A 20,775-nucleotide genomic window follows, 5' to 3' on the forward strand; every position below is an offset into this window, starting at 1 on the left:
ATAGGTATAGCTAAATATAACAGCAACACGTCACCGTCAGCCACAGATTAAAAAATAACTATACAAATACTAAGGGAGAGATAGATAATGCTTGCTTAGTAAAACTTAGTAAAACTTTTCAAAAACTAGGAGGGATTTACAGCAAAGTAACCGAATACCAAGTAAAAGACAAAAACCCCGAAGTTGTCCCCTTGTGCATGCTTACACAAAGCCCGTTCCGATGGAAACTGTAAGAATAAAGAATCCCATAAGCGTTTTGCGGAACACAAACTGCCTATTCTCAACGGAGACATATCAAATATAATACAAATACTCCAACGAATCTTATAACATAACTGAAAGTTAAAACAATTTTCCCATTCGCGTTCTCAAAAACATCTACGAACTATTAGAAATTGAATTTGTGTTTTATACCAATGATATTTGCGTTGATTTTCATTTGGGAGATAGGACCTATCATTTACTGAGCGCCCCTCATGAGCACTTGAATTCTAAATGTGCAGGGAATTTTATTACTCGGAACAGATTGGAAAATAGTGCCTGGGAATTGCATGTTCGCGAGAATGATGTGCGTGATTTTGAATATTTTTATCAAACAAGGCTATTATTTTAGATAGTTAGGAACATGAGCTCATTATCGTTGTTTATTGCAAATAGCAATAGCGAGTTTGGAAATAATCTGATGTGCAACATGATTGAGAATTAAAATGCCAAAGTTGGTATGATAATTCTACATTGCGGCTTACATGTGTAGCTTCATTTGTTACAGAAAGGTCCCGAACGACAATGTAGATGAAGTATATTTGTTTTGCTACCAACATTTTAATTTATCTTATTTTATGACTTAAAACAAGTGCATCTAAACCGTAAAATTATTCAATGTTAGTATGTCTCACAACAGCTTAAAATCTAATATTTTATTGTACCTATTTCTCTTCTCTTACCTTACCAGGTATCTATTTCTTCAAAGCTGATTGAACTATATTTAGATAATAAGTATGCCGATTATAAGTAGTATGTAAATAAAGGTTAGAAATGGTCATAATAATTATCTAGAATCATTCAATAAAAATATTATCGACTTGGCATAATAAATGTTCTATTTGCCACCGAATTAATAAATTTATTAAGGCCAGTTTACCTAACACCCATTCTAAAGTACCTACTTATAATTTTCAGTTCCACCTTACTTTAGCGTATGTCCAGTAGTCTTTGTCTGAAGGCACGTAGTAATGAAATGTAAGTAAATGTAATCACATTGGACCTGCTGAGTATCGATTCCATGTGTATGTATGTCCTTGCTCACTTGTTGGCACTTTATGTCAATGTTGGAGCTTTTGCAGGTCTTATTTTATATTTTTTATTTTATATCGCGTTACTTTGGTTACAAATGTTGACATGTTTTAGACCGTACCGTAAGTGTAGTTGTAGACCGGCTTAGGCCTGAGATACACTTGTAAGTTTTATTTACGTAAGTAGGGACAAAGCTATTTGTTACAATGAGATAACGATAATCATCTCTCATTCTGTAGTACATATATAGCTGTGTCCCTACTTACGTAAGTAAAACTTACAAGTGTATCTTGGGCCTTAGGCAATGTTTATATTTGGCTAGTCGATCCTTGGGCAGTCCTATCCTAAAGCACAAATTGAGCAAATTGAGGTTTCATTGGAACCAGGATTCATTTCTTTTCGAACGAGCGAGCGAAGCGAACCGAAGTTCTTACATTCAACTTTGAACACGCGGCTGGCTAGCGGCACGTCCCGGCATTTCGATGTTTTTAAGCTGAACTGTCAGAAGATAGTTTGATACACAATAACTTAAGTAAATTTGTTCTAATTTAAATAAAATGGGGAAACGTGTAGTCGAGGGCATTATATTTTAGTCATTAAATTATGAGCAGGCTCGATCAAGGGGTTATTGAGCTTGAAGACCTTAGAAGGCCAAAAAGCTGTTTGTGAGGTGTCTTGCTATTCTGGTCATTTTATTTGCAAGAAAGTATGGTCGAGTTTGGTATCAAATGAAAGTGCTCGGCTTACACTTGTATAATATCGTTTTTAAATTTACCATTTTGAAATAATTAGCAAGATAAAAATAAAATAAAATAAACATAATATAGGTATTTGACAGGAAATATTTCGGCTTACCACAGATACAGTATCAGTTAAGGGCTCCACAGACCTTGCAATAAATCATACGCGGTTTTCGATCCTTTGACGACTGCATTCAATTGATATTTTTGGCGAACCGCGAGTTCTCAGTTCGGGGCGAACTACTAGTCTAACATAATGTAAGTTTCCTTAGGTCCATCAGCAGGCGAATTATGGTGCAGTGACTTTATCCATGATGTGACATTTGAGAAATGTACTACGAGCTGCAAAAGTATGCAGTGCTAATAGTTAGAAGAATGGAATAATTAAAAAAAAAACTTACTACGGTATGGTTTTTGGGGCGGGATAAAAAATCGACTGAGATGCGCCACTAAACGATTGTGTTTTAGTTGCGTATAATTTAAATCAGTTATTTAATTAAAAACAGAATCATCGATTTGTTCATCGTTTTGCGACCGAACTGGACGACATTGACGACAAATTTTCATTAAAAACCGGCCAAGTGCGAGTCGGACTCGCGCACCGAGGGTTTCGCACCATCAACAAAAAATAAAGCAAAAAAATCGTGTTTGTTGTATGTGAGCCCCCCTTAAATATTTATTTTATGTTATTTTTAGTATTTGTTGTTATAGCTGCAACAGGCGGTCTAGCATGAGTTGCGTTCTTGCGCGCGACTCCATACATCTTGCGCGACTTCAAGCATGGAGTCGCGCGCGAGAACGCAACTCATGCTAGACCGTCAGAGATACATCATTTGTGAAAATTTCAACTGTCTAGCTATCGCGGTTCATGAGATACAGCCTGGTGACAGACGGACGGACGGACAGCGAAGTCTTAGTAATAGGGTCCCGTTTTTTACCCTTTGGGTACGGAACCCTAAAAAACAATTTTGAATAGGTATAGTTACTTAATTCTCCCCACGGACTTCCTTTTAATCTTCAATTATTTTCTGATTGACGCAAAAAAATTAAAATTCTCACAATCGGCTGATAACTTTTATAAAATCGTTGAAAATGTAAATAGATCGTTATTTGAGTACTGGCCATTGTGCACGGATTTATTCCTTTGTCGAAATTGAAATTGGCGCAAATTGGACGTAAAAGATGCAAATTGGACAAACGATTTACAGCGAGATTTAGTCATCGTGTAACTGAAAGCCAGGTTTTTAGGCAAAACCATTTAAAATCTGTTATACTGTTTTCATTCTTATTAGGTACCTCAGCGGCTGAATGATTGTATAATTTCGGCCACTTTGCATAAAACAAACCAAATGTCTTCATCAAATACCATTGTCAGCTTATGATTATCATCACTAATCAAGCTATTATTAAACTCCAATGACGATTGGACGAGATTGATTGAGTGGTAGACTCATTTTCGAAGTTTTTAAAAATTGACGCAGATTTCCTTATTAAGACGTATTGCCAATAAATGTACAGGAATTGATTTTTATTATATCCACTAGTTGGCAAACAATTTTTTTTAAAGCAAAATTTTGATTTTACTTGACACGTTTCGGTGTAGCATAAAGTTATTAGGCACTTGGTAATAAACCCACTATTGACTTTAACCTACATTTTAACTTAAAAAATCCCCACCTTGTAGTAATCAAACAAAAAGCTCCCCATTCCTCACACTTTTCTCCTTTTCCACAGCCGTCCGCCGAAGACTCCGAAAACCGACCAAAGTCAGCACCAGCACCTCGGTATCAAGCAGCGTGTCCCGGTCTTCCGACCAAGTGATATCCGCGAGTGTGAACCGGCCTAAGATCCGAGGTCGCCCGAGTATAGCCAGTCGGAAGTCGTCGGCCGCCATCGACAACTCTGTCGCCACCGACGACCATAAGGACAAGGATGGCTACAAGGTAACTTATGTAATAGGTCGAGTGAGGCATTTGGTCAAATTCTAGATAGGTCCTCCGACTAAGTGATATCCGCTAGTGTAATCTGGCCTGAGATCCAGGTCACCCGAGCTTGTCTATCCGGAATTGGTCGGGTGCTGTAGAGTATTCTGTCACTACCGACGATCGGGACAGAGTGATTGATAAGGTATTATATTTATAAGTAGATTGAGTAAGCCATTTGGTCAAATTCTAGTAATTGGTTCTCCGACCAAGTGATATTCTGCAAGTTTAAACCGGCTTAAGATCCGAGGCCGACCGAGCGTAGCTGGCCGTAAGTCGTCCGCTGCTGTGGATAATTTTGTCGCTGCCGCCGATCAAAAGGAAAAAGTCCTCCGACTACCTGGTCGGATGCAGTTTCTATTGGCTTTCGCATTCGAGATCACCTGATCTGCGAACTGCACAACTTCATCAAATACCATTGTCAGCTTATGATTATCATCACTAACTGCTTAGCATAAGCCTCTCTTTAAGTATGCTTCGAGCCTCATCCCGTTTCATTTGATTTCATAACTTATCTTTAGAGTTAGATCAAGATAAGTTTGCAAGAATTTTGATAGCACACGCAGTGCAAGTGTTATTTTAAACCAAACTTCTATGAAATTATGACGTAAATAACACATTTACTATACTGTGTGGTATCAAAATCGTTGCAGACTTATCTTGGTCTGACTCTAGTAAATTACTACAAAAATGCGTGTTAAGTTAGTAGAAACACAATCGCAGACTGTAATACTTTTCCAACATCTATTAGAGGGCTATTAGCTAGAAAACGACAGGATACGCGGAATCGCGCTGTTCCGGTAAACGCATTTAGGAAAGTGGTCTTGCTGTGAACTTGCCAGGAAAAGACCATTGCCTTACGAGGACCATGATGCCAACTTATCTTTGCCATCCACTAACTTCTTACCGCTAGATAATGAACCTAAAGCTGAAGCAATAAGAGTGGCACATTCTTTAGAGAGTTGATATGGTATGTTGGTGTTTTAGCAAAATGCAACGCGGATGTGTTATGGAGCTTTTTGAGCGTAGAGTTGTTAGCCTTCAACGTGTATTTTGCTTAAGCGTTTGCAATTTTCAAGAGCTCTATGTTTAAAGCTTTTAAGAGTACTTTTGTGTAACTTGTTGGTTTTTTAGTGGTACAACAACAATGCTTTAAGAGGGAAATGTCATTCCGAATTTCACTTGTGTTGAATAATGGTGGACATTGATAGATTGGTGTTAATTGTTTGGAGACTAGCATAGTTGTATTTAAATTGTGATTGAAATAATCTAACTTGTTTTTGTCACACTACTATTCTTTTGATCTGCACTTACTCGTACTATTAAGTCCATTTGAGTGCCCACGGGGGGCTATTATTAGACTCGAGTAAATGACAGGTCGTGACGACCACCAACCGACCACTTTAACACAAGCGTTTAGGAATAACTACTTACCTATATACTTGTAAATATATCAGCTATACAGGGTGGCCAAAAAGTCGTAGATCAAACGAAACAGGGAGATAAAGGAGGTAATTCCCAACAAAAAATCTTTCTACAGCATGGCCGTAACTTCATTGCACGAAAAGTTATGAATTTTTGTTTTTTCTTCAATGAATACAATTTTTGTAGTATTGATACATTATCTAGTCACAATTCAACATCTTTTGTTTTATTGCTTTTAATCAATTTATTTTTTATTGTGTAAATTGTAAAAAAAACTCGGTAGTTTCATAAAAAAAATCATAACTTTTCGTGCAATGAAGTTATGGCCATGCCGTAGAAATATTTTTTGTTGGAAATTACCTCCTTTATCTCCCTGTTTCGTTTGATCCACGACTTTTTGGCCACCCTGTATAGAAACTGTCATTCTTATGTGTCCAATCCATTTCATGAAATTTATAGAAAATTCAAATAAGACGATAAAATTCGTTATAATTTAAAACTTTATTCTCCTGACCATTTGACCAATGATCCTATAACAGGGTGTAATTATATCCTTATGTGCTTTGTTAGAAAATATCAATATTTTATCAACCATTCATTAGCATGTCATTTAAATCGATATTGTAATCAAACTAATATATGCGGAATGTACATAATCGGTAAATGAGACAGAACCGGTCTGGCTTAGCTACAATCGTGAACTTGTTATACATAACTATAACAGTTTTATTGCTTAACGACTTTCAGTTAAAAAAAACCTTGTCTAATAAAATTATCGACCGGTGCTTAGGTACTTATTTATATCAATAAGGAATAGGTCAACAACGCTAATGTCTGTTATTTTGAGCCACTAGTATTACTACGCGTAATACAGGCGAAAACCTTATTTCCTCTTACATATTTATAATGTAGGTATTAAGCGGATATAATAACATTTTCATAACGTTCGTGATAATAAGAATTCAAGCTTACTTTTTTGACTTAGACGCACAAATTGAATATTTAGGTGACATTCATATTCAGACTGCACCAGCGTAACTTTTTATAATACATACATTCATACTTACCTAACTACATATAATCACGCCTATTTCCCGAAAGGGTAGGCTGACACCATGGATTTCCACATGCTAGGATCCTGACATAACTCTTTCGCTTTCTTCACACTGTTATACACTGTTATTTATGTTGCATTTTTAATCTGTACCTTTGATTGTACAGTACGTAATGAGCAGCGCCATTCTTTTGTCTCATTCATCAAACTGTTCACTGAGTCAATATGTTTGTCTCTCCCTAGATTGTATGCTACTATACCAACTGGTCCCAATACCGCACCAAGATCGGCAAGTTCACCCCTGAAGACATCCAGCCGGACCTCTGCACCCACATCATCTTCGCCTTCGGCTGGCTCAAGAAGGGCAAAATGAGCTCCTTTGAGTCCAACGATGAGACGAAAGACGGGAAGACTGGATTATACGACAGAATCAATGCGCTGAAGAAGGCTAATCCGAAGTTGAAAACTCTTTTGGCTATTGGTAAGTTTTTAAATAGCTTTACACATTATATTATAGGACGATCACACAAATCGAGTCACGGTAAGCTTAATAAAGAAAGTATTAGATGAATATGTATATAAATATTATAAAATAAATACTATGAGACAATTATACACAGATCGCTCTAGTCCCATAGTAGGGCGTTTTTTTTTGTTGTCCCTACACTTTTTTTTCAAATTTGGGATTTTTATGTTATTTCTACTCAGAATCACGAGCTCTTTCTATCCTAATAGGAGAAAAAAAGTGTCCTAAGGTTTTTATTTCCATTACGTCACCATTTTTCATACACTTTGTATAGCGGTCGCGGAATGGAAAGATCGAACAATGTATGGAAATTTGGGGACACTTTTTTTTCTCCTATTAGGATAGAAAGAGCTCGTGATTCTGAGTAGAACTAACATAAAAAATCCCAAATTTGAAAAAAAAAAGTGTAGGGGACAACAAAAAAAAAACGCCCAGTAATAAGCTCTATTGAGCTTGTGTTAATATACAACACACAGAGGGTCGTGTTGTGTTTTGTTGTCATAGAGAGATTAGAGATATTGTATAGCCGTAGATTTAATGAGGAATGTAGTTTTACGATTGCACGCCTGCACTAGTTACGAGGAAATAAATTAGTCTAAGTTACTACCCAAAATAAACTTGGTTTTTAAAAGTTCGGCAACGCGCATGTAATTCTTCTGGAGTTGCAGGCGTCCATAGGCTACGGTAACTGCCACCAGGTAGGCCGTATGCTTGTTTGTCACCGATGTGGTATTAAAAAAAAAATACTCGTCCTGACGCTGCCCTTTAACGGTTCCTACATTTAAAATACAATATCCATAATTTTATTCAGGGACAAATATCTGTTGCTTCGCCCGGCAACTTCGTTCAAATGATTCACTACAGTTTTATAACGATAAAAGGTTGTGATCCCAATAGTACTTATGCATGTCTGACAATCCTAAAATAGGTAAATCATTCACGTCTTCCGTTCATTAACTACTCCTATTACTATGATTCTTTTTAACAATATAACTGCAAGTAAAGACAAATCAGCCACACGCGTAACTTTAGTCGAATATTTGAATTAAGATTCACACAAACCCGCCGCCGAAATGACGCTCCCATACAATCAAGGTTAGGTTCTCATTTTAAACCGACATGCTTAAATTACAAGAAATTTGGCATTAACATAAATATTTCTCTGGTACACTTGTTTTCAATGCTAATAAGTTGTTGGCAAAAATTTCATTTTTGGTAGGGACAAACTTTTATCGCTGACTGTACTTTTCTTACGACAGACAACTAATACTCATCGAGACAATTCTAAAAACCCCTAACACAATTAGGTTGTGTTGTTTCATCACAGAGTTCCTATGGCCACCACCTGTCTCCATCATCAGATCAGCTCGATGGTACCATAATATTGCATTGTCACCCGACTTACATGTGTATGTAAAGTTTCAGCTCAATCGGAAACCGGGAAGTGGATCAAATTTAACTTGCAAGATTCCATTACATGGTTGCGTTGTTTCATCACAGAGTTCCTATGGCCACCTCCTGTCTCCATCATCAGATCAGCTCGATGGTACCATAATATTGCATTGTCACCCGCCTTACATGTGTATGCAAAGTTTCAGCTCAATCGGAAACCGGGAAGTGGATCAAATTTAACTTGCAAGATTCCATTACATAGTTAGTTACATACAGGTCGACCTAATAAAAGCGTGTTAAAAACTGTTAGGTATACAAAAGAAATAGAGCGAGTATGTATGATCTCGAAAAGTTTTGTATGTACAATCCTGTTCTATAGAAAAACTTCATAACGCGTAGTCGGGTAGTAAATACACACACGGGTGTATAATTATTTGTTAAATATTCCAGTTATAAAACCATCGCTAAACAGCTTAAATGCTTCCATGTTCAATTCTCGGAAAGCCACGAATTTCGCATGCCGCATCCACCGCTCCTGAAAATTTCCAGCAAGTTTTCAGAAGGTATTTCGGCATTGTCACGGACATATCTCTAGCTAGACTACGCAAATGCAAACTCCACATACTCTTATATTAGTCGGCACATCTTATAATCCTACTAGTGTCATTGTATTATGTGTTAAAACGACTGAAAATATTTGGAGAATACAAACAATTAAAACACTCATAATGCCTAAGGCAAGTGTACACGGTCCTACGACCGCCTTAATAGATAAAAATAGGTAAATTATTGATTAGGTATCTCCGAAATGGAGTTAATTAGAATTTAAAATTATGTTACTTTCCAAAAGACACCGGTCTTTTGAAAAGTAACATAATTTAAGCTCAGGAATGCACCCTTGAAATTAACTAAATTAATAAACTATAGTTTCGAATCTGTATTCAACTCATTAACACTAATTACTACGCTGTTCCAGAATATTTTAAAGATCTTGGAGAAGGATTTATTTTATTTTAGGGATAAAAAATAACTAAGTATACAATACAAATACAAATAAAATACAAATACAAATAATTTATTGAGAAAAGTATAGTACAGTGGTTGCTCTTAATACAATAAAATAACATTAAGTGTTACAGAAGATGCGTTTTACATTATGAGTCAAGAGCATTATCCACGGGTTGGTTACTGCAATTTGTAATTGCCAAAATAGAACTTATGGGCATCAGTATACAGGGTGACCTTAGTTATGGAACAAACCCTGAAATCCCACTTCTCAGGAATGCTCTAACGTTAGTATATTTTTCATTAGAACAAATGATAAAAAAAATTCAAACAAAAATTATTTCCAATAATTTACAACTAAAAGAAACATACTGTACATATTAATCATTGGCAGTTCTTTTGATAATTTGTTCGAAAATGTGCGGCAATGATGATATTTGTCAAAGGTCAGAATCTTATTAGTGACATAAATAAAAAAGATAATCGAGAAGGTCGAAAAAGGTTTCATACTATATTTATTAGCTCAGGATTCTCAGGAGCTACTAACACATACAGGCTGCTCCAAAGTAAAAATCGTAGTTAATTTCTTCGTACCCGCTACACCGGTTGTTATTATGATAAGTTACTTTGTATAGATACTGGTTCTAAATACCCTAATGCATATATAAATTTCGGCTTTGTCCAATGGCTAAGGACAACCTGTATATAATAGTATTAGATAGTTATATATCTGTGTACCATGCTAGCCCGGGGCGGTTTCTCGTTACGCCAGTTGGTCAAGTGTGTGGAGATCGTGCTAAGGGTTCCATACAAAGATCCGCTTTATATGCAAATCCGGTGAATACGACTTTGTTTTCGAGACGCTTCTTTAGCATATTATATATTTTCACATTTGAATCTGAGAAGGAATTCAAAGGAATATTCAAAATTAATCTCTTCGTGGATATTAATTTTAAAACGCTTTTTATTCTTAAAACTAAGGCAGATGCTACAACGCCGATGAAAAAGCGACTAGCGATCAACTATTTAATTCTTTATAATGTATGAATACCTGGCGTTCTTTCACATTTGATGCGGATCCGCACACTGCTCCGGTGCACGAGTCGCTTTATACTTGTATAGCCCTACCTCGTTCACACGCGATACCCGTGCGGGCATCAGTGTGACTGCAAAGACAACGCTCATAACTATAATCGGCAGAACAATTATAAAATAACTCTATTCACGAGCGTATAAATCCGTTTTATTTGATTTACACCAGAAGTCACCCAAATGGAACGCATAGTATGGTTCCGCAATTTGAACTGCAAATTGTGGTTGCTCATCAAATTCATTAGCGTGGCTGAATGTATTATTTATATTGTGATTTAATGGTTTCAAATACTGCTGGTGCCGCGGCCCGCGGTTCTGCATTGCATGCATCGCGACTGTATGGATACTGTATCGCGGCCTTTTTGCGACTGTATTGTATCGCTGCATAAAGTCGCCGTGTGGATCTTCCTAATATAGGTATTCATAACATCATACTAAGTACCCACGGCATTATGTTTATTTCTTTCCACACACTAGAGCCCGTACCATGAGTCACTGACATTGTAAAAACTGACATACCTATACGCTATCGAGAACGTAATTTACTTTCTATACATCTCACTACTATGCGAGTACGAGCGAGATGTATAGAAAGTAATTACGATCTCGATGGCGTTTATGTCAGTGCCGAACTGATGGTAGCCACATAGCTAGGTAATCTATGATAACTCTCAAACTTTGCATAATGCTGTAAAGTAAGCCAATGGCTACGAACGCCAGTGACGCTGAAAGTAGGGATGTACCTAACAGTTTCCGAGGAAGTTTTACACACCTATCGATATTTTTAGGATGCCGCTAAAATCAACATATAATAATTCCAAGTTATGTTTTTGCACTGACGAATATTATTGCTTTAAAATATAATGACAATAATTTTCGCTTTGATCGCTAAAGCTCAGATGGCCTAGCCGAGGTGACAATTGCTATCGCTACGACAACGAAACGCTTTGTGTCTCTCTATCACTCATCCTAATTAGTGCGACGATGACAGTTGCGTTTCGATCGTTACGGAGCGATAAGCATGTTGGCTACGCGGCCTGGTCTGGCTAATTTTGAAAATTGAAAATATCTACTTAACTATCAGCTCTTTCTACTATACCAAGAGAAAACCAACCTTGGTAAACGATGCTTTAGCGTAGGTAAGTGTTGCCAAATAATGCAGTGATTCTGTTTTAGTATCAAAATTACCCCGCTATCGTAGCTACCCCAAAGCACCTTACAATATTTTCCATATTGTTGATTGAGTAATGAGTAAAACAGTTACATACTTACATATGTTACTTAAAACCACGCGGTTATATAGAGATACAAAATAACAATAAAAACTATTATGCATTGTAGTGATCGGATTATGAGTTGAAACAAAGAGATTGTTAGGTTAAGTTACAAAGGAGTAACGTAACTTAACGTATCTTAAAAAAAAACCGTAAAGTCGAGCTAGAGAAACACGCAATGTAGTCATGTAATTGATTAAATCAATGATATTCGATTGAAAACACCGATAACTTAATCATACATTGTATTTAAAAATTAAATCGAATGAACGTTAGTTCCGTTGTTAAGTAATACTTCTTCCGTTTGCGTGCAGTTTGACCAATTAACTATAATAATGTAAAAATAACCAATGAACGTATTAATGGTTTTAAATCATTAACTATTAGTACTAATAATTGTGACATAACTTAAGTAATTACCTTTTATTGTGTAGTTTGGCTTATTTTTTTTTTATTTTTTTTTTTGTGCGTATTACATCATAAACGAGGTTATATTGCGTTTCTCTTAATGTAACCGTTCTTATTTCTACTTAGCATTGATACTTATAGAATAAACCAACAATATCGATAGATACACCACTATCTCATATGCGACCAAGCCACCAAGTTTTTCCCACGCAAGGGACAATCGTCGACATTTTCACCTATTTTCACGGGAATGTGGATAAAAACTACACCCGTTTCCCTAACTAGAGCCGTGGCGTAACGTAACCGCGCATTATTCGCTTTGCGAAATTTGTTGCGAGTGTCGACATCGATATTTTTTGTTTCACATCACTTTATAATTGTTTGCTTTGTGGAGAAAACGATTGGTATGTTTGGTTACCTTGGGTGTTAAGAAAGATTATATTGGACGTGTTGAAAGGTATTGGTTTCAAATAGTATTCGATAAATGGTTTATCTTTTAAGCGGTTTACTAATCTTATTCGCTTATTACCGACCTATAGTCAAGGTCTTAAAATCGACAAGGATAAGTGCCAAATATAAATATGTAGGTACATACTACTTTAACGTGCCTATAGGCAATAAATTTATGCACATTTTGTTTTTATTACTTCATCATCATCATCGAATGTCCAAATGTTCGAAATGTTCGAATACCCCGTAAAAAAAATGTGTTTATCAGGAATATTTGTCACAGAGTTATAAATGTTGTAGGTTTTTTGAAGTGAAAACTTCTTTAGCGGCGCTGTGCACTTTTTGAGGTGGGGAAAAAATGTTAAACTCGAACTGTAAGTCGAACACATGACCTGATCGAAAAACTGTTGCAATGTCATTAAGTTTTTCTTTATTGATTTAAATGCCATCTAGTGAGTTTCCCTCTAACTGGTATTAATATAACTCGAGTACTAACAGTGATGTGCTTAGGGGTTTCAAGTAATGCGACGAAATAACGCTAAATGGCGTTAACCTTAATTATACATAGTGCTGCAGACATTTTGCAGTAGTCATTGAGTTTTCACTTCTGCCGGCACTCCCGGAGTGCAACCCGTTATTATTTTTGTAGGTATTATATATCTATGTATCCACAAGACACTTACCGTGAGACTAGGTTGATTTGTGTAAGATTCTACCTATATAATATTTATTTATGTTCAATATAAATGTACAAATAATTTGTTAGTGATTACTGATTGTTATCGCAATGTAATGTAAATTAAATTGACCTTTTTGTGACATTTGTACCAAAAAAGGGCGTGAATTCCCTATGATTTCTTGACATTAAATTGATTGAACGTTAACAATTTTCGTTGGCTGTAGCTGATCATGCAGTACTTCCGGTACACTCTCAAATCAATACAATTAGCTGAATAATATTAATAGCAAAAAAAAGTATGAATCCATGAATGTTCTCCCATTTGTGTGGAGAATATTCCCACACGGCAAAAATACTGCTCGAAAACCTGCAAATGACAAATTATTAATAAACTTTAGTTCAGTAAAATAAATGTTTTAGGTTAAGAATTATTTCTTATTCCATACCTTCCTAGGGCACAAAAAACCAACACTGCTATTTGTCATCATCAAAATTATCACTAATTTCGTCGTACCTTCCTTATCATAGGTATATGTACCTATTCCTAATAGTTCGTGTCACAGCGCCCGTGTATGCTGAATAAATCTTTTGATCTTAATTTATGTAGATCTGAGTGCCAACTTCAATAAAAGATTATTCATAAATTATGATTTGGATCAAATTAAAATAATATATTTTTCCAGGTGGCTGGTCCTTCGGCACCCAGAAGTTCAAGGAGATGTCTGCCTCTCGCTACGCTCGTCAGACCTTCATCTACTCCGCTATCCCCTACCTGAGGGACCGCAGCTTCGACGGTTTAGACGTGGACTGGGAGTACCCCAAGGGAGGAGATGATAAGAAGAACTTCGTGCTGCTTTTGAAAGGTAGGTTAGACGCTTGTGATAGATGGACAGATGGACACCAGGTGGCTTTATTATCCAGAAGCTTAAGGAGGTTTTTGCCTACTGCTACGTCCATCAGATCTTCTACTCTGCCATACCCTACCTCAGGGACCGCAACTTCGACGGTCTGGACGTGGACTGGGAGTACCCCAAGGGAGGAGATGATAAGAAGAACATCGTGCTGCTTTTGAAAGGTAGGTTAGACGCCTGTGCTAGACGGACAGACACCGGGTGACTATTTTTTTAGTGTCCAGAAGCTTAAGGAAGTTTTTGCCTACTGCTACGTCCATCAGACCTTCTACTCTGCCATACCCTACCTGAGGGCCGCAACTTAGACGGTTTGGACGTGGACTGGGAGTACCCCAAGGGAGGAGATGATAAGAACTTCGTGCTGCTTTTGAAAGGTAGGTAGGAGAATGCCAGTTATAGACTGACAGACAGACAGACAGACACCAGGCTGGTTCTTTGGTGTTCAGAAGTTTAAGGAGATGTCTGCCTCTCGCTACTTTCTATTCTACCATATCCTGCCTGAGATGATAAAAAGAACTTCAAGCTGCCGTTAAAGGGTAGGTCAGAAAACGCCAGTGATAGATGGACTGAGATGATATATAAGTATTCTGATATTACCAATTTTAGTAGGAGACAAAAAAAAGCAGTCCGTTTTTACCACCTCAAACACGTAATAGCTGGTATCTGCTGCGTCACATTATTTAGTTTATCTAGAAATTAATGAACGCTGGCAAAAAGAACCGAAGAAAAAATAAATGTACAAAACAAAAACAAAACCAATTTTTCTTATATTTTCGACCGACTGGCTTTTACAAGCATAGATTAATTAACGAAAAGGTTTTTCTTAGCTAGAAAAACACTTAGTCTGGTACTGTTGAGATCGCAAAATAATATATCAAAAGAACCAGAAAAAATAAATAACAATCGAATTCGTCAGACGTGATTTTATTCTGAAATATGTAGCTGTTGTTTTTACATACATTCTGTAATAAAAGTTGATTGGTGCTCCCAAATCGGTTTCTTAGTTAAACATTGAAATTAATCTGCCATGTTTGATCAAAATAAACCTACAAAAACAAAAAATTAAAATCAAAAGCACACAAACAAAAAATGTAAGTAGTCAGACTCAAATATAAAAGCGCTTAAAAACATTATTTATTTCCAAACTCGGAGTAAATATTAGCAGTTTTACAGAAAAATAAACCATGCCTTGGATAATAAAAGCAGATTTGGCCTTAAAATATACTGGAACAAGTATATTTTTTCAAATACTGATCCAAAACACACAATGGCACTTTAAAATCGTTTCTCGTATCTTACATTCGTCTTGTAACGATTTTATTAGAGAAAATAGATGAGAGCGTCCACCAGCAGTAGTTCACTTTTTAGTATATAGGTATTTTAGAAACCAGAAAATAATCCTTTTACATGTAAATAGTAAGCGTAAGTTTTTTTGTGTTTTATCTGAATATTTTCTATTCTACCTGTATTCTAATGTATAGTTTGACTCATCAGTAGAGTACCACAAACCTTCAGACTATACGTGTATCGGTCACCGTTTCGATGGCTTAAGATAGTTGAGGTCTATAGCTCATTATAATTTGTTATGTCACTTTCTTACAAAGGTCGATAGGAAGTATTCGATCCTGCGTCAAAACCTTTAGATAGAGTCCGTCTTTATTAGCTAACTTTTTGCCGATTGATCAGAAAAAAAGGGAATATCATTATAAACGTCATATATTCATAGAAATTTGACATTAATTATGATATCGCCGCACTTTGACGATGCAAATGCCATGAAGAATTAAAGATCTACAGCGAAACCTCTCTCAAACCCTCTCTGCCGAACAAACTTTACTTTAAACTGTATCGGGGAGCGCAATATCTGCTCCCGACGCGGCTAAATATCGGCGACATCGGACATCCCAGGTGCAACGCCGGCTTAGCTCCAAAACGGCTTAAGTCTTTAAGAACATCAAGCGGTTTATTGCAATCGCTCACAGAGTCAAACGCTCTGGCCGGCCAAAGTATGTATGCGACGTAGCTACTAGGCGATCGTACAGCGCGTTTATATTGGACTAACTTGAGCTTTAGACTCGCCTGCGTGATTGTAATAACATATGCTTGTTATTACTATAGCTTAGTCTAGCTGACCATTATAAGAAGGACCTTCAGTATAACGAATTCCTAAGGTTCTCTTTACTGGTTTTTCTACGACGATTGTTTAATATAGATGGTAATATGATGGTCTTTAAGTCTTTCCTTCAAAGAGACTTGCAGGTTGTGGGTGGAATTGATACTTGGTATTTGTTTTTGGAGACGCCTCCGCTGCAACGCTGTATCTGAAATCGTTGTTTGTTCAATAGTTTTTCAGAGAGTTGCAGTCAGAGGCAAAGAAAATCTCCTATAAATAAGTAGTAAGTAGGTAGTTACGACGAAGCAACAACGAATAACTTTTTGTACAGCCCAATGTAATAATATAAAACCTTGCTTGTACTTAAAAATCTTTGTCGTAATATAAGATCTATGTGTCGGCGGCAGATCGTAAAATCGGGCATATCGAGATATTCCTATGCATTTAAGAATACCTTTCGTACTAGGTATATTTATTAGGTAAACTTCTGTCTTAGAGATTTATTTTGATTTACTAACTATTTTGTTTTTGATTACAATCCTGTCAATTTTTTCAATCACGTTTTTGAATCCATGACTTAGTATATACCCAATACATAGTATATGAAAGGTTCAGTATATGTCAGTGAAATACATACATTTATATTGATAAAAATTTCCCATTGTTAATGCTGCCTTATTTTCGTTATCATTATTTTTATTATGTATCTCATTATAATTATTAGGTATCATTATTGTTTCGAGACAGTTAACAAATACAAAAACTTTGCAATACCATCGGTTATGTAAGTAAAACAGGTAAAATGTCACTAGACCGCGATTACAAATCGTAGCAGAATGCCAAATTCTGAGCCATTTCTTTAAAACGAGTTTACCAATTTCGGTTGCAAAGAGTAATTTTATACTGAAACAGGTTTGATATGATATTATAATTATTTTAATGACTATAGGAAACAGACAGCGAACAAAAAGTTAATATAATTATCTTGTTGACCTCAACGAAATCGGTCAAAAGATTTCGGTAAGGAGGTCTATTCAGATAGTATTTCTTGTTATTAAATGGTTATGGGTTCTGCTCATTGAAAGTGTTAGTGGTAGCCGTTGCTATAACTTATCCAAATTTTAATTAAGTAAACGGTCTGCGAAACGGTCTCGGAGAAAAACACATTCCACTAATTCCGTCAAATTGTACTGGTAACCATGGTAACTCCAGGTTTAACCGGTTAATCCCGGGTTAGTGAATGGTGCACGTGGCCCTTAACCGATTATCAAGACCGAAATGATCCCATGAGTACTCCGTGGAGAAAGTTTTCTATGGAACCTGAATAGAGCTCCTGGACTTACCAACAAGCCCAACAACATTTGTTACCATTAGGTCACCGTTACCCACTAGGGAAGTGACCGCAATAGCTTTATCGATATTCCTGTGCTTCAGTGCACCTGTCGCTACCATTTTAGTGTTGAAACCGATCGGTAATTTTAATTGCCAACGATTAACTGATATAAACTGTTATTGGATTGCAATACTTGTTTAATGTAAATGTTTTATTATGGTAATAGTATTTCGCAATGTGTGCTGTAATTAAGGTTTTATTGTGGTGGCTTTTGGAAGTATTTTAGAATTCATTCGTTGATGAAGGACGTTTTATTGCTTTAAATTTTATTACTGTCCCATTTGGTGGAATCTAGCAATGAAGTTTATTTGATAGCTTAAAATCAGTTTATGCTAACATATAAAAAATTAACCGTATTTTTAAGCATTCACCCATATCATTATTGTGACTAGGCTTATTCTTGTAAAACAAAGTTTAACTTCATCTTTATTTAAGAACGATATTTATGTAAATGTGTGTATCTTATAATATATAAAATTCATTATTTCGTTTGGGTTTGGAACGAAACACATACATATTCCTATAAAAAAGGTGTGCTATCGTATATTTAATGCTGACAATACGAAATATATGTTTTTGTTCTAATTTCAAACTATCGAAACAAGTCTATAAAAGTATACGATATCTACCTATTTATAAATCTGCAGTCATTAAGAACGGATTTTTTACTCTAAAACGATCAACACGTCATTTAAATTCAAGTCTAGCAGGTAATTTCGCAGCATGCATATATATTATGTTAATTTTATCTTGTTGTATGCCGATGATGACTCCAAATATTACACGTCTAACATTTGATTTAAAAAAAGGGATGCCAGCGTCGAATCTTCTCATAGTTTCATCGAGGTGATCTCATTTAGTATTTTATTAAACCACAAGTAAATAAACTGTAACTCGTATAGATATGTTTTTAAACAAATATCTCTCTTGTCATGTATGTCAACTATACATTTATTAAACGTTTTTTTTTTCTAAGATTGTGACGTATTAAGAAATAATCATCAATAACTTTACTTTAATTTCAAACTTACTCAACACAAACTAAACAAACCGGGATCGTGACAAACTAAAACTCGTTAGGTACCGTTTCTCCTGAAACTTATGGCGGCCATTAAAGTAATTGGTTATTTAATCGATGTCGATAAATCATGTTGCGCATCACTGGCCCGTCGCGCACGTCGGCGCATGCTAGGATGGCACGCTTTGTCGTGGCTCTTGTTTGTGACATAGTGTCGCAAATTTATATTAAAAAGCATGGAGTTTATCTTCAGAATTTATTAAGAAAAGTTTATAAATCATGTCTAAATTTTTTAATCAGTTATTTTATTTCATTGTGTTCTATATTCTTTACATTAATATTTCTTGAAAATTATTTATACGATGTTTTTGGATCGTATTATTTTTAGTAAGAATATTGTGTTAGGAGATCTACCTACTCTCTTTCATAAAAGTTTTTAATATATTCGATTTTGACTAGTAAAAGAAAAACCATAATTAAGTCTGCGTAGTTTTAATAAAAAAAAATACTCATTTCCTTTTCCTGTAAAAGTATAGTTTATTACAAAGCATGAAACTTAAAATATTGTAATGTGGCCAAGCTAATCACTACATAGCATAAAACAAAATCACTTCTCTGTCTGTCTGTCTGTATGCTTAGATCTTTAAAAGTACGCAACGGATTTAGATGCGGTTTTTTTAATAGATAAAGTGATTCAAGAGGAAGGTTCATGTATAGTTTGTTAACCCGTGCGAAGCCGGGGCGGGTCGCTAGTTTATGTATAAACTTTTTAAGAACTGTTGGTTCTTCTGCTGTTATCACACCAAAGTATAGGTAATATTGTTCAGTCAGTAGCAAACTGTGACTTTCTGCTCGCCTGGCGACTTTATCCCAATGAAGCAATAACAAACCTTTCATATTAGTTATGTGTGTGGTGGTGAAAAATCGTGGTTTCAAACCTCGATTCTACAATCTAGAGTAGAAAAAATGGTTGTCGAAATAAATGCAATTAAATATGACTAAAACTTCGTTTCTTCAGTTTAACTCAGTGTAACTCTCTGTACAATTTGTACCTACCAATATATAGATTAAGAAACTAGTATAAGTAACGAAACTGGGTCCTGTAACACAGGCTTTCCTAGAACAGGACACAGGGACGTGATTTACTGTATGTCTAAATTTATACAATAAGCTTTTTCATTTTTTTCATTTTCATTATCACACACAGACAAGAGGTTAACTAGGTATAGTGCGTTATAAAATAGTAGAAATTAAATACAATGGAACTATAAAATGTCCATACTAAATTGTTGGCATGTTTAAGCATTTTACGTCAAAAATGTGACATTTACGTAGGAAGTGGCGCCTTCAATAATTTTCTACAATTTCTTGTCGGACTATTATATTATAGGATGTTTTTTCATGTTTTTATTTTATTCGCGTTTGTCGATAAATCATTATGCCAACGTGCCCTGATTATTTCGTTTATAAAATAATTACTGAACATCAAACATTGTTTTATATACGTATACCTAAAGTGTCATTCTATGGAACTTGCTTTGTACCTAAACAAAAGTCACTAGTAAATTCATATTTTTTGACAGTTTCAATATGGCGGTTTGTTAACATAGCAAGTTCCGTAGAATGACACTTTACTAGGGTTTGTAATCCGGATCCGGAATATATGAAATTATCCGGATCTGGATCCGGATTCGCGGATCTTCCCATACATTTCGGATCCGTCGTGCAAACCCTACACTTTACCTATAAAAAGTAAAAATCTTTACTAAATAGGGTACGCAAAGTTATTGGCTACCTTTTAAGAAATAAAAAACAAAGAATAAAATATCCCTTTTACCTTAATAAAGCTTGACAGCCATTTCGTAATAAACCGTGATGGGTAGATAATCCTGGTTTAGCTTCGTGAGCTATATTAGACATGAAAACGTAATTTGTTTCCATTATTTACTTGGACGAGGACGATTCGCGCTTTATCGTGACCTAACATCGATAGTTTCGTGGCAACACTACTACTTTTAAG

General features: G+C 35.7%; 1 protein-coding gene across 1 annotated transcript in view; it reads left to right on the forward strand.

Annotated features, from left to right (window-relative positions):
- Nucleotides 1–20,775, forward strand: part of LOC134650971 (probable chitinase 10) — a 159,525-nt gene that overhangs the window by 82,496 nt on the left and 56,254 nt on the right. Inside the window, exons 3-5 of the mRNA XM_063505934.1 lie at nucleotides 3,768–3,976; nucleotides 6,738–6,975; nucleotides 14,004–14,183. Of these exons, the coding sequence (XP_063362004.1) occupies nucleotides 3,768–3,976; nucleotides 6,738–6,975; nucleotides 14,004–14,183 (627 nt within the window). The remainder of the gene's footprint in view (nucleotides 1–3,767; nucleotides 3,977–6,737; nucleotides 6,976–14,003; nucleotides 14,184–20,775) is intronic.

Source organism: Cydia amplana, chromosome 9, assembly GCF_948474715.1.
Source record: "Cydia amplana chromosome 9, ilCydAmpl1.1, whole genome shotgun sequence".
Taxonomy (NCBI): Eukaryota; Metazoa; Arthropoda; class Insecta; order Lepidoptera; family Tortricidae; genus Cydia; species Cydia amplana.